At 45.8% G+C, this 12,871-nt stretch overlaps 1 protein-coding gene across 1 annotated transcript in view; it reads right to left on the reverse strand.

Annotated features, from left to right (window-relative positions):
• The window catches only part of DUSP29 (dual specificity phosphatase 29), a 38,828-nt gene that overhangs the window by 18,090 nt on the left and 7,867 nt on the right, over positions 1–12,871 (reverse strand). The window contains exon 2 of the mRNA XM_032170687.2: positions 4,605–4,838. Coding sequence (XP_032026578.1) covers positions 4,605–4,804 — 200 coding nt within the window. The 5' untranslated portion in view covers positions 4,805–4,838. The remainder of the gene's footprint in view (positions 1–4,604; positions 4,839–12,871) is intronic.

The raw sequence follows: 12,871 nt of genomic DNA on the forward strand, positions 1-12,871 counted from the left end.
AGGAAGCTGGCTTCATGGCAGAAGTGACTTGAATGGACTTTGAAGAACGCATAGGATCTGGACTTGGACATGAGGTGCAGGGAAAGACATTTTAGACAAAGGGAATAGCATGGATAAAGATACAGAGACAGTTTAAGTCTCAAAATCTTAATCACTCTTTCCTCAGTTGTACCATTTCTAGGGTCAGATCTGAGGAAATAATTCTAAATATAGAAAAAACATTACGTGTAAAGATATCCACTGCAGCGTTGTTTATAAAAGTGAAAACATAAAAATAACTGATATACCCAACATAAGGAAGTAGTTAAACAAATGCTCTTCTGTTCATCTGATATATTGTCATGCCTATTATAATTAAATATATAAGAAGTAATAAAAGAAAATGTTTATGATTGATGCTATGTGAGAAATAAGAGAAAATGAATAATCATTGTAGTTACAATTATATAAAAGTAAATTCCAAAACCGAAAGTAATATTTGGAAAGTCTAGGAGGAAATATACTACAATATTAATAGGAGTATCTTTGAAGTAATGGCCTTTGGTGATTGCTTTGGGATATTGAAAGCAATCTTTCTTACATTTATCATTTTTTTATTATCATAGCTAAACTTTACTGAGCACTTCCTATGTACTAGGCAGTGCACTATTTTACACACATTACCCAACTTAATCCATACAGCCCTATGAGGAAGGTTATTAGCCTCTTACGAATAGGGAAACCGAGACTTCTCTATTTACACAATAAGCATATGTTACTTTTTTTTTTTTTTTTTTTTGAGACAGGGTCTCACTCTGTCACCCAGACTAGAGTGCAGTGGCACAATTACAGCTCACTGTAGCCATGACCTCCTGGGCTCAAGTGATCCTCCCACCTCAGTCCCCCAAGTAGCTGGGACTATAGGTACTTGCCACCAAGCCCAGAAAAATTTTAAAAATGTTTGGTAGAGATGGTGTCTCGCTATATTGATCAGGCTGGTTGCAAACTCCGGAGCTCAAGCAATCCTCCCACCTTGGCCTCCCAAAGTTACGGGGTTACAGGAGTGAACCACCATGCCCGGCCTATTACTTTCATTATAGGAAATATTTACCACATTTATTTAATATTTTGTTATTAAAAGACTAGAGATGTCAGTCCCTCCTTTTTTTTTTTTTGCTACTTCAAACAGTGTTATAATAAGCATTGTTGCACATATTTTCTCATTATTGCTACTCTTATTTCTGTAAATTACATTTCTTAAAGTGATATTTTGGGTCAAAATATATGTGTGCCTTTTTTATTTTGAACTAATTTTAGACTTACAGAAACGTGCAAATATCACATGGAGATTGGCAATAAAAAGGAATAAAATACTGATACAAGTACAATTTGGATGAACCTGGAAAACATTATGCAAAGTAAAAGAAAGCCAGGAACATATTATAATATTCCATTTATACAGAATGTCTAGAAATCAGTAAATCTATAAAAACAGAAAGTAGATTGGTGGTTGCCAGGGCCTGAGAGGCAGGTAGGGAATGAGGAGTGACTGTTTAGTGGGTTCAGGGTTTCCTTTTTTTTTTTTTTTTTTATTATTATACTTTAAGTTTTAGGGTACATGTGCACAATGTGTAGGTTTGTTACATATGTATCCATGTGCCATGTTGGTTTGCTGCACCCATTAACTCATCATTTAGCATTAGGTATATCTCCTAATGCTGTCCCTCCCCCCTCCCTCCACCCCACAACAGTCCCCGGAGTGTGATGTTCCCCTTCCTGTGTCCATGAGTTCTCATTGTTCAGTTCCCACCTATGAGTGAGAACATGCGGTGTTTGGTTTTTTGTCCTTGTGATAATTTATTGAGAATGATGGTTTCCAGCTTCATCCATGTCCCTACGAAGGACATGAACTCACAGGGTTTCCTTTTGAGGTGACAAAAATGTTCTGAAATTAGAGAGTGGTGATGGTTGCACAACTCTGTAACTATAAGAAAACCTCTGAATTGTATACTTTAAAAGGGTAAACTTTATGGTCTATGAATTATTTCTCAATAAAGCCAAATTCAAAGAAGAAAACCTTAGAGAGTTTCTGTACACCCCTCTCCTTCCTTCCCGTAATGTTCACAACTGAGAAATTGTGGGTAAATTGTGGCACAGCTAACTATGGGTTAGTAAAAGTATACAACAGTACGTATATATAGTATGGGGTTTTGTTTGTTTGTTTTGGAGACAAACTGTTGCTCTATCCCTCAGGCTAAAGTGCAGTGGCACAATCTTGGCTCACTGCAGCATCGCTCTCCTGGTCTCCAGCAATCTTCCTGCCTCCCCAGTAGCTGGGACTACAGGTGTGCACCACCATGCTGGTGCTTTTTGTTTTTTGTGGGGTTTTTTTGTATAGACAAGATCTCACTATTTTGCCCAGGCTAGTCTCCAACTCCTGCCCTCAGGCGATCCTCCTGCGTCAGCCTCCCAAAGTATTGGGATTACAGGTGTGAATCATAGCACCCAGCCTATGATTCATTTTTAATTGTTTAAAAAATATATAGGCCTGGATGCAGTGGCTCACACCTTTAATCCCAGCACTTTGGGAGGCTGAGGCAGGTGGATCACCTGAGTTCAGGAGTTGGAGACCAGCTTGGCCAACACAGTGAAATCCTGTCTCTACTAAAAATACAAAAATCAGTCAGGTGTGGTGGCAAGTGTCTGTTACTCCTGCTACTCAGGAGGCTGGGACAGGAGAATCACTTGAACCTGGGAGGTGGAGGTTGCAGTGAGCCGAGATTGCACCACTGAGGGACATCTCAAAAAAAAAAAAAAAAAAATAGCTGGGTGTGGTGGCGGTGCATGCCTGTAATCCCAGCTACTCAGGAGGCTGAGGCAAGAGAATCGCTTGAACCCAGGAGGTGGAGGTTGCAGTGAGTCAAGATGGTGCCACTGCACTCCAGCCTGGGTGACAGAGGGAGACTCCATCTCAAAAAAAAAAATAAAAAGTAAACCCTTTATATGTGAGTATATGTTTCCTTATGTTGGCAATAACCCACACAAGGTAGTAGAAGTATGCAAGTAAATTTAACACTGGTTAGTCAGGGGTAGAATTAAGAGGGGACAGTTTGTCTTTATAACCCTCTACCTCATTTAACCTAGTGTAATTAAGCATGTCATATTTGTAACTTTTTCAATTTAAAAAAAGAAAGACGAAAGGCAAGGGATGCTTACCCCGGATCTTCCTATGGCTAGACGATTATCTCTAGATATTAAGCAGCAAGATGTGTATTAAATCACATATAGACCAGGCACGGTGGCTCACACCTTTAATCCTAGCACTTTGGGAGGCTGATGTGGGCAGATCAACTGAGGTCAGGAGTTGGAGAACAGCCTGGCCAACATGGTGAAACCCTGTCTCTACTAAAAATAAAAAAGTAGCCAGGTGTGGAGGCAGGTGCCTGTAATCCCAGCTACTTGGGAGGCTGAGACAGGAGGATTGCTTGAACCCAGGAGGCAGAGGTTGGAGTGGTGTGACCTCGGCTCACTGCAGTGAGCCGAGGTCACACCACTCCAATCTGCACTTCAACCTGGGTGACAGGGCGAGACTGTCTCGAAAAAAAAAAAAAAGAAAGAAAAAGAAAATAAATACAATAACATATGGAGGAGTCCTACAGCATCTGCTCCATGGTGAGATGGAACATGGCTGGAGTCCTGGAGAGTGGAGGGAGGAGCAGTTAAGAACAAGCTTCTGGGTTGGGCAGAGCTGCATTTTAATCCCAGCTCTCTGCCACCAACTGAGCTGTGGGACTTGGGCCAGTTATTTAACTGCTCTGTGCCTCAGTTTCCCTATCTTTATAATGGGATTAATTAGCCTCTATCATTGGGTTATCAGGAGAGTAAAATGAGATCATGCATGCAGGATGCTTAGCACAGTGCCTGGCATACAGTGTTCAAGAAAGGATAGTCGTTATCATTATTAATATTATTTACAGTAGGTGCGTCTCAGTTGTGTAGGGAGTGGAGAATGGTGGTTATAAAAATCTAAAGGAGGTGACAGTGACCTAAACTTAGGCTCCCATACTTCCAGCCATATATTGATGTGTTCCTGCACCATCAACCTAAGAACTGATTTTATTCTTGAGGGTATTATAGCTAGCTAAAATAAAAGACTACATTTCCCAGTCTCCCTTGCAGCTAGGGACAGGGGAAGTCTGGGATGGGACTTCGCTTTGGGAAGATGCCCTTCTGCTCTTTCTTTCCCTTCTGCTGTCTGGGTCCTAGAGTTGATGGCTGGGGTCCTGGCGGCAATCTGGGACCCTGCAGCACCTGGAGGGAAGAAGCCACGTCCCCAGGACAGTGGCGCAGAAACACAGGAGTCTGAGTCCCTGATGACCCTGCAGTGGCCGTGCCAGCCCCAGCCCACCTCCCTCCGCGCTTATATGTGAGAGAGAAATAAACCTCTATCTTGCCTAAGCCTTTGTTTAGGTTTTCTGTAATGTGAAGATAAGCCCAGCCCTAACTAATTGAGTTCTCACAGAACAACTACAAATTCCAAAGCCCACGGCTAGGAGGTGGTGCAGGGCGTGGCCTGGGGAGGGGCTGCTGCCGGCTCCCAAACGAGCCTGGGCCTGGGCACTTACTCATCGCCAATGTAGAGCTTGGGCCAGACCTCATTGACGTGGGTGTACTGGGGACTGCCCTTCCAGAAGAGCCGCTCCAGCTCAAAGGCTCCAGGGGTGCAGTAGTCCTCCTCCTCCCCTTCCTCCTCCATCTTCGGCGACAGCCTCTTGGCAGATGAGTAGGCATTCTTGAGGCTTGTCTTCACTTCTCCAGATGTCATTTTAGAGCCAAGGGATTTTCTCTCCTTTCTGCAGCTGGTTATGAGAGAGAAGCAGGATGGGGTTTAGCAGGGGACACTGAGGCAGGGAATGGGCTTTAGAAAAAGAGGTGGGAATAAGCTTATCTTAAACTTTGGCAAGAGTTTCCCCAACCTGCTATGCCCCCGCTTCCTCTTCCCAGGCCACACAGGTAAACAAGGAAGGCCATGATAGCAGTTAAATGACACTTCCCCAATGTTCCAATCTTTCTAGAGCAGGAGAGCTGGGGTCCTTGGACGTGGGCCAAGGTGGGCTCTGGAGCTAAGAAATCCTGCAAGCAGCCAGTCCCTTCCCACCTTTCTTTAGACTTTACTCCTTTGGTTCTTACTTTTTCCTTTATCTGACTGAAACCTACTGGTTTGGGCCATTTGGGACCCAAAATAGGAAGGCCCAGAAGATCCCTGACATTCCAGGCCGGTGGCCCTCTCAGTGTCTGCATGGAGCCGTCAGCCAGTGGAAAGAGTACATCGCCAAGGCCATACCTGCCCGGGCCTGGGTCTGGGCCACACACACATCAGCAGGACTTCAGAAGCCTTGAGAGGGGAGGAAACGTGGCTGCCTGAGGGTTAACCTGTCGGAAGAGCTGAAGGCAATGCTCACGCTCTCACACTAGGAGCCTGGCCATCACTGCGTTAACTTACCAAGGGGATTGGAAGACATGCCCCAAGACAAAAAGCTGTGCCTCCAGACTGAAATGTGCATTTGGAGAGCTCGTTAGGCTCTGCCAGTGGAATGCGGGAGAGGACTTTCCATTGTCCCCAAGGAGAGGAATTTGCAGTGGAATTGGACAGTGATTGTTTCCTGAGCTGAGTAAATGATGTACCTATGGTCAGCCTGGGAAAGGAAATTGTGCTCCTGCTCTGAGACTGGAGAGAAGGAGGAAAAGGTGAGAAGACTGAGAACCAGGGAGGTGAGTGACTGGGAGGGAATGCTATTTGTTTTATTTGGCAAATACTTATATAACACCTATGGTGTGCCAGACACTGTTCCAAGTGCTTGATGATTGTAAATCCATTTAATCTTAACAACACTGAGGTAGGGTTATCCTAATATCCCATCATTAGCCCCATTTTACAGATAAGGAGGATAATGAATTGAGGCTGTCTGTAGCACAGGGTCTTAGTGTGAGGGGGAGGGAGATGGGAGGTGCAGTGTGAGGAGGGGCAGGCCCGGGATGCAGAGAATGTAGGAAAGGGTTCATGGCTTCAAAGACCATTAGGAACACGTCAAAGGGACTCAGAATACAACTTGAAGAAGCTCCCACTTATCAAAAATGGAACAATTTGAACATGAAAAATAACAATAATTCCAGTGGATCAAAACACATCAAACACTTAGGTCATAATAATACTGAAGGCTGGGCGTAGTGGCTCATGCCTGTAATCCCAGCACTTTGGGAGGCCAAGGTGGGCAGATCACCTGAGGTCAGGAGTTCAAGACCAGACTGCCTAACATGGCGAAACCCCATCTCTACTAAAAATACAAAAAATTAGCCGGGTGTAGTGGCGGGTGCCTGTAATCCCAGCTACTTGGGAGGCTGAAGCAGGAGAATCGCTTGAACCTAGGAGGCGGAGGTTGCAGTGAGCTGAGATCGCACCACTGCACTCTAGCCTGGGCAACAAGAGAGAAACTCCATCTCAAAATAATAATAATAATACTGAAAACAGGCCAGGAGCAGTGGCTTATGCCTGTAATCCCAGCACTCTGGGAGGCTGAGGTGGGCGGATTGCGTGAGCCCAGGAGTTCAAGACAAGCCTGAGCAACATGACAAAACCCATCTCTACAAAAAATGCAAAAATTAGCTGGGTGTGGTGGTGCATGCCTGTAGTCCCAGCTACTCAGGAGGCTGAGGCTGAGGTGGGAGGACCACTTGAGCCCAGGAGGCCAAGGCTATATTGAGCCATGATCATATCACTGCTCTCCAGCCTGGGCAACACAGTGAGACCCTATCAAAAAAAAAAACAAAAAACCCAAAACTTAATTATGCACGGTTGGAAGATGTTTGGGAACCAGCTCCTTATTTTGAAGATGGATAGATAAAGGAGAAGAATCTGCATATATTGCTCCTCTCTTTTACAAACTATATACTACTGGGTTGATACGGGAAATGTTCTTTTATAGAAGTATTCCAGATAATTAATAAAGAAGGAAGCACAATTTTACACCACCTGATGAGTTGCTGCATCCAGAGACTGAGCATAAACTGCCAACCATGTACGAATAAAAAGAGATGATCAGACATTATATGCCTTCGAATAGAAGAGCACACCACCATGGCAGGAGTCATCTCACCAAAGAGGTCTATATCTACCAGCCAACTTGCTGGAGATTCCGAGGACAGTTACATTATACCACAGGGCCTTATCTTTTAGAAAAACATACTGAAATATTTGCTTCAAAAATAATATAGTTGGAAAATATAAATAATATAATGTTGGGGCAGGGTATTGATGTAGGTGTGAATGAGATGGGCTGGCTATGAGTGATGGTGATTGGGGCTGGATGATGGTTATAAGGTAGTTGCTGTTTCTCTTTTTTCCTTTTTTAAAATAGAGATGAGGTCTCGCTATGTTGGCCAAGCTGGTCTCGAACTCCTGAGCTCAAGTGATCCTCCCACCTCAGCTTCCCAAATTGTTGGGATTACAGGTGTGAGCCATCACACCTGGCCAGTTGCTGTTTCTCTTCAGGTGTGTTTGAAATTCTCCATGATAGAAATTTAAAAGGAAAGGGTTGAGACCACTGCTTTGGGGAATTCGATTCTCCCAAGTCCATAGCAGATGACTTAAAGGATCACTAGCTAGCCATGTGTGTCTGTAGGAATTGTGGGAAGCCAGGGTTTGTGACTTCCTCCAACAACTTCCTGCTTCCTGGTGGGGTGTGGAGAGGGCAATGGGCAGCAAAGGGGACCCTCCTGTGAAGTCTCTCAAAGTGTGGTCTGAAGACCACCTCTGTCAGAGTCACCTGGCACTGACCAAAAATACAGATTCCCAGGCTGCACCCTGGACTGGGGGTAGGGGCGCAGGCATCTGTATCTCAATGAGCTCCCAACTGAGTCTGACGCTTAGTAAAGTTTGATAATAATTGTCTGAGATGTGGCTAGAGAGCCAGGGCGCTGCGGAGTCAAGAGAAAGGCAGTGAGGGCGCTCATTCAAAATGCCTCCTGCTGTCCCAGTGGGGTGGGAGGCCCGGTCTTTGGCCCAGAATGCAGCTGCAGGCTGGGAGGAGAGAGGACCTTGCTTCGGGGCTCCTGAGTGTTGCTTCTCTCTGTAGCCTTGGTATCTGGCACGTAGGAGGTACTCAGGAGATATGGGTTGGATGAGGAAGTGGCTTAGTGAATGAATGGAATGAGTGAATGAGTGACTGAGGGGTGAAGGAATGATTAAGGGCTGTGAGGCCTGTGCAAGGGGCTCAGCAAGAGCTGCTAAGGCAGGACTGAGCCTCCAGGCTGATTTGGAGGAGGGCAAAGGTGAGGGGACTGCAGGCACAGGGTGGGCTACCCTCCCCCACCGGTGGTCATTCAGGCCCAAACTCTATTCTGGGTCCTGCCTGCTGTGTTTCCAGTCAGGAAGGAAGAAATTATTTCAAGAAGTGGCCAAAAGTCTTTCTCACAGAAATGAGCCCAGACCCCTCCGTCCCCTAGGAGCATACGTAGTTATAGCTCTCCTTGCTTCAGGCCCACAGTGTCTAAAGGTCTGAAGCTCAGCCCATCCACGGCACCCACTCTTCTTGTTCGAAGTGAGTAGAAGCTGGGCACCATACACCTAAAGGTGGTGGTTTCGGCCATCTTGAACTCTGCCTGCGGTTAATGGAAGCTTCAGAAGAGGTGATTTTCAGGAGATGCTAGAGTCAATTCCATTCTGAAACCTCCGTCTGCCTCCGTTGATCACTGAAGCTGACCTCACCCTTGGTGAGGCCGTTCTTCCTTCATTACACTGTGGAGGGAACCATCCCCGTCTCCGTCTCTGTGCTGAAAGCCTCGGCTGGATTTCCAGACAAAAGAGGAAGTGGTGCGGTCTACCCCGAGGAGCTTGGCACGCAGAGTGAGCCCTGGGATCTATTATCCTCCAGCATGCAGATTTGATGGGGAAAGAGAACAAAGTGTGGAACCGTCCAGAAACCACAGACCTGTAATCTTTCCAAATCCTGAAGGCGGCCTGTGTGCACCCTCTCTGCATGGCTCCCAACTCTCTAATTCTCAGAGAGGCCAGGAGCATCTGTTTCCCAGATCACAGCCAACATGGAAGGGAAGACAAATCTGTTCTGTTTGGTTTCCATAGATTCGACCCAGAGATTAACTGCCAAGGTCTCAATGACACACACAATATCAATCACAGGCTAAATGTCATAATGAGAGCTGGGCAGGCTGTCAAGAGAGGCCTCCAGGTTCCTGTTACAGCTTCATATTTAAAGATTTGGTCCCAGGAAATCAAATGCTGTCTCCGAGATGACTTGGCCTACATGCAATGGCAGCCTGTCTCCTCCTTAAAAGGTGACAAGCTCAGGCTCCTTCAGGGAGGGGACAGGCAGATAACATAGAGGAAGGAAGCGGGTTGGGTGGTAAAAAGTGAACAAACAAAAACCTGGCTGTTGGCCTCAGGCAAGAGACATTAGGGAGTGGTGGGGAGTGTGGCACACTAGGGAGCATATGCCTCCATTAAGGGGGCAGCAGCTTGCTGTCCCATGTGGGAATGCAAGCCCAGATTTTCTGGTATTTTTATGATCCTCATAGATTGTTGTGAGAAATCTATTGATTTTTAAATGTAAGCTCCTGTAATCGATGCTCTCCTTGCCCTGTTACAAGGATAGGCTCTACTACAGGTGGCTACAGGTGCCTCCTCAGCTCAAGTCGCTGCAGCAGAAGTGGACAGTTCTTTATATATAAAAGCCTTCCTACCTCAGGTGCCTGTTTTCCTGCTTGAGGGCATTTTCTAGTCCTTGTGCTGGTCAGGCCTGCAGTATGTGGAGTTAACATCCCCCAGAAGTTGTCGCCAATTAGAGGCAGGAGTTGGTGGATAAACATCCCCACTTCCTCAACCCTGAGTGGGCCACTTTTGAAATATGTCCTGCACAGTCTCCCGGAGGCTGGCCCGTGTGTTGGAGCTCCAGCTGCCCAGAGTGGGACTCTGCTCGTTCACACATCCTTCACTGGTTCTCCTCCCTCCTGGGCGCTCTGCATGCTACACCGTGCTCCTGGGAGCACCTCTCAAATAAACAACATGCACCCAAACTCTAGTCTCAGGGTCTGCTTTTAAAGGAAACTAAACTAAGGTACAGCTAATTTAAAAACATTTAAAGGTGAAAGATACAGTATACATATATCAAAACGTCACATTGTATCCCATAAATACAATTATTATTTGTCAATTAAAAATAAAAATGTAAGGAGAAAAGAAAAAAACAAAGATACCATGATAACAGAAGATGCAAGAGGCCGAGCAGTACTTGACCACTAAGGCCTGGAGTGCCATTTCCTTCCATGAAAGTGACCTTGCCTTTGAAGAGCTATCAGCACAGGGACTCCTCATTAACTCAGACTCTAGTTCAGACTTTTTTTTTTTTTTTTGAGATAGGGTCTCACTTTGTCACCCAGGCTGGAGTGCAGTGGCACAGCTCACTGCAGCCTCGAACTTCTGGGCTCAATATCCTCTTGCCTCAGCCTCCCAAGTAGCTGAGACCACAGGTTGCACCACCACACCTGGCTAATTTTTTTTAAAGTATTTTTGTAGCCAGGCACGGTGGCTCACGCCTGTAATCCTAGCACTTTGGGAGGCCAAGGCAGGTGGATCACAAAGTCAAGAGATCGAGACTATCCTGGCCAACATGGTGAAACCCCGTCTCTACTAAAAATACAAAATTTAGCTGGGTGTGGTGGCGCATGCCTGTAGTCCCAGTGACTTGGGAGGCTGAGGCAGGAGAACTGCTTGAACCTGGGAGGCAGAGGTTGCAGTGAGCCAAGATCGCGCCACTGCACTCCAGCCTAGCGACAGAGCGAGACTCCGTCTCAAAAACAAAAAACAACAACAACAAAAGTTTTTTGTAGAGATGGGATATCACCATGTTGCCCAAACGGGTCTTGAACTCCTGGGCTCAAGCGATCCTCCTGCCTCAGCCCCACAAAGTGCTGGGATTACAAGCATGAGCCACTGCACCTGGCTTATTTCAGAATTTTATATTGCAAGGCTTGTATTTAGTTAAAGGTTTCCTTTGCCCAAGTAGGAAAGGTTTTAATCTGAATTTGAAACTGTAATTTGACACCATTATTTTACTTTATGCATAAAAAAACTCAAACAAGCAAAAAACTTTTTATAGTTTTCTTTTTTAACTAGAAAAAAGTACATCAAAATGTCAATACCATGGGTGACTTTTTCTTCTGTTTCCTAATTTGGGATTCTTTTAATAAATAGTGATATTTTATAATAAATAGCCATGTGGGGCCGGGCGCGGTGGCTCACGCTTGTAATCCCAGCACTTTGGGAGGCCGAGGCGGGCGGATCACGAGGTCAGGAGATCGAGACCACGGTGAAACCCCGTCTCTACTAAAAATACAAAAAATTAGCCGGGCGTGGTGGCGGGCGCCTGTAGTCCCAGCTACTCGGAGAGGCTGAGGCAGGAGAATGGCGTGAACCCGGGAAGCGGAGCTTGCAGTGAGCCGAGATTGCGCCACTGCACCCCAGTCAGGGTGACAGAGCGAGACTCCGTCTCAAAAAAAAATAAAAAAATAAAAAAAAAATAAATAGCCATGTGTATATTTTTAAACTGTGCTGGCCAAACAGAACAGTCTTGGCAGGAAGCTGCTTGTGACTTCTATTTTGCGATTTCCACCCCATCTCACTTGCTCCTGGGACCTGGCACTGTCACTGGCCCCTGCAATCACTGAAGACCCTCAGATCTACATGTTCCATCCTCCCTGAGCTCCAGTGCCTTCTTTGACAAAAATGGAGCTAAAGCTAGAGGGGCAAAATGCTTTTTAAACAAACAAACAAACAAACAAACAAAAAACCTCAAGCTGAACTCTTTTGCTTGCTAAGGTGGCAGATGGGAGAAGCGGCATGGAGAGATGCATAATTCATTTCAGTGGGAAAATTAAAATCTCTAAGTAGAACCCTTGAGGCTGCAGAGATTGGCTAGGGAGCCATGCCTAGGAATGAGAGCATGTGTCAGGAAAGAAGGCTTATCTTTTTTCTTTTTTTTTTTCTGAGACAGAGTCTCGCTCTGTCGCCCATGCCGGAGCTCGCGGGTTCAAGCAATTCTCCTGCCTCAGCCTCTAGGGTAGCTGGGATTACAGGTGCCTGCCGCCACATCCGGCTAATTTTTGCATTTTTAGTAAAGACGGAGTTTCACCATGTTGGCCAGGCTGGTCTCAAACTTCTGACCTCAAATGATCCACCCACCTTGGCCTCCCAAAGTACTGGGATTACAGGCATGAGCCACCGCGCCCAGCCATCTTAACATTTTGAAGAGCCACATACAGGCTTCTTGCTTAACAGAAAGCACAATTTAAGGATTTTTTTTTTTTTCTGTAGAGACAGGGCCTCACTCCGTTGCCCAGGCTGTGGTGCAGTGGTTCAATCATGGCTCACTGCAGCCTCAATCTCCCAGGTTCAAGGGATCCTCCCACCTCAGCCTCTAGAGCAGCTAGGACTGCAGGCATGTGCCACCACACCCAGGTAATTTACTATTATTATTATTATTTTTTATTTTATTTTATTTTATTTATTTTTGTAGAGATTGTCTTGCTATGGTGCCCAGGCCTGTCTCCAACTTCTGGCTTCAAGTGATCCTCCCATTTCAGTCTCCTGAAGCACTGGGATTAGGGGTGTGAGCCACTTTGGCCTATTTGAGGATCCCTTTGATGGGAAAAACATGAGTTCTGCGGCATGGCTCAGAAAGAGGTGGAGTGAAATGAAGAGAACTAAATTGTTCTGTACAATAAAGCAAGAGACTTTTGAGTTTCCTAGAACATTCTAGAAGGAGTATGAGGGGGCCCTGCGGCAGGACTGAGGAAAGGAGCAACTGGGGCAAGAGACCAC

The sequence above is a fragment of the Hylobates moloch genome, unplaced genomic scaffold (assembly GCF_009828535.3).
Source record: "Hylobates moloch isolate HMO894 unplaced genomic scaffold, HMol_V3 SCAFFOLD_3, whole genome shotgun sequence".
Lineage (NCBI taxonomy): Eukaryota > Metazoa > Chordata > Mammalia > Primates > Hylobatidae > Hylobates > Hylobates moloch.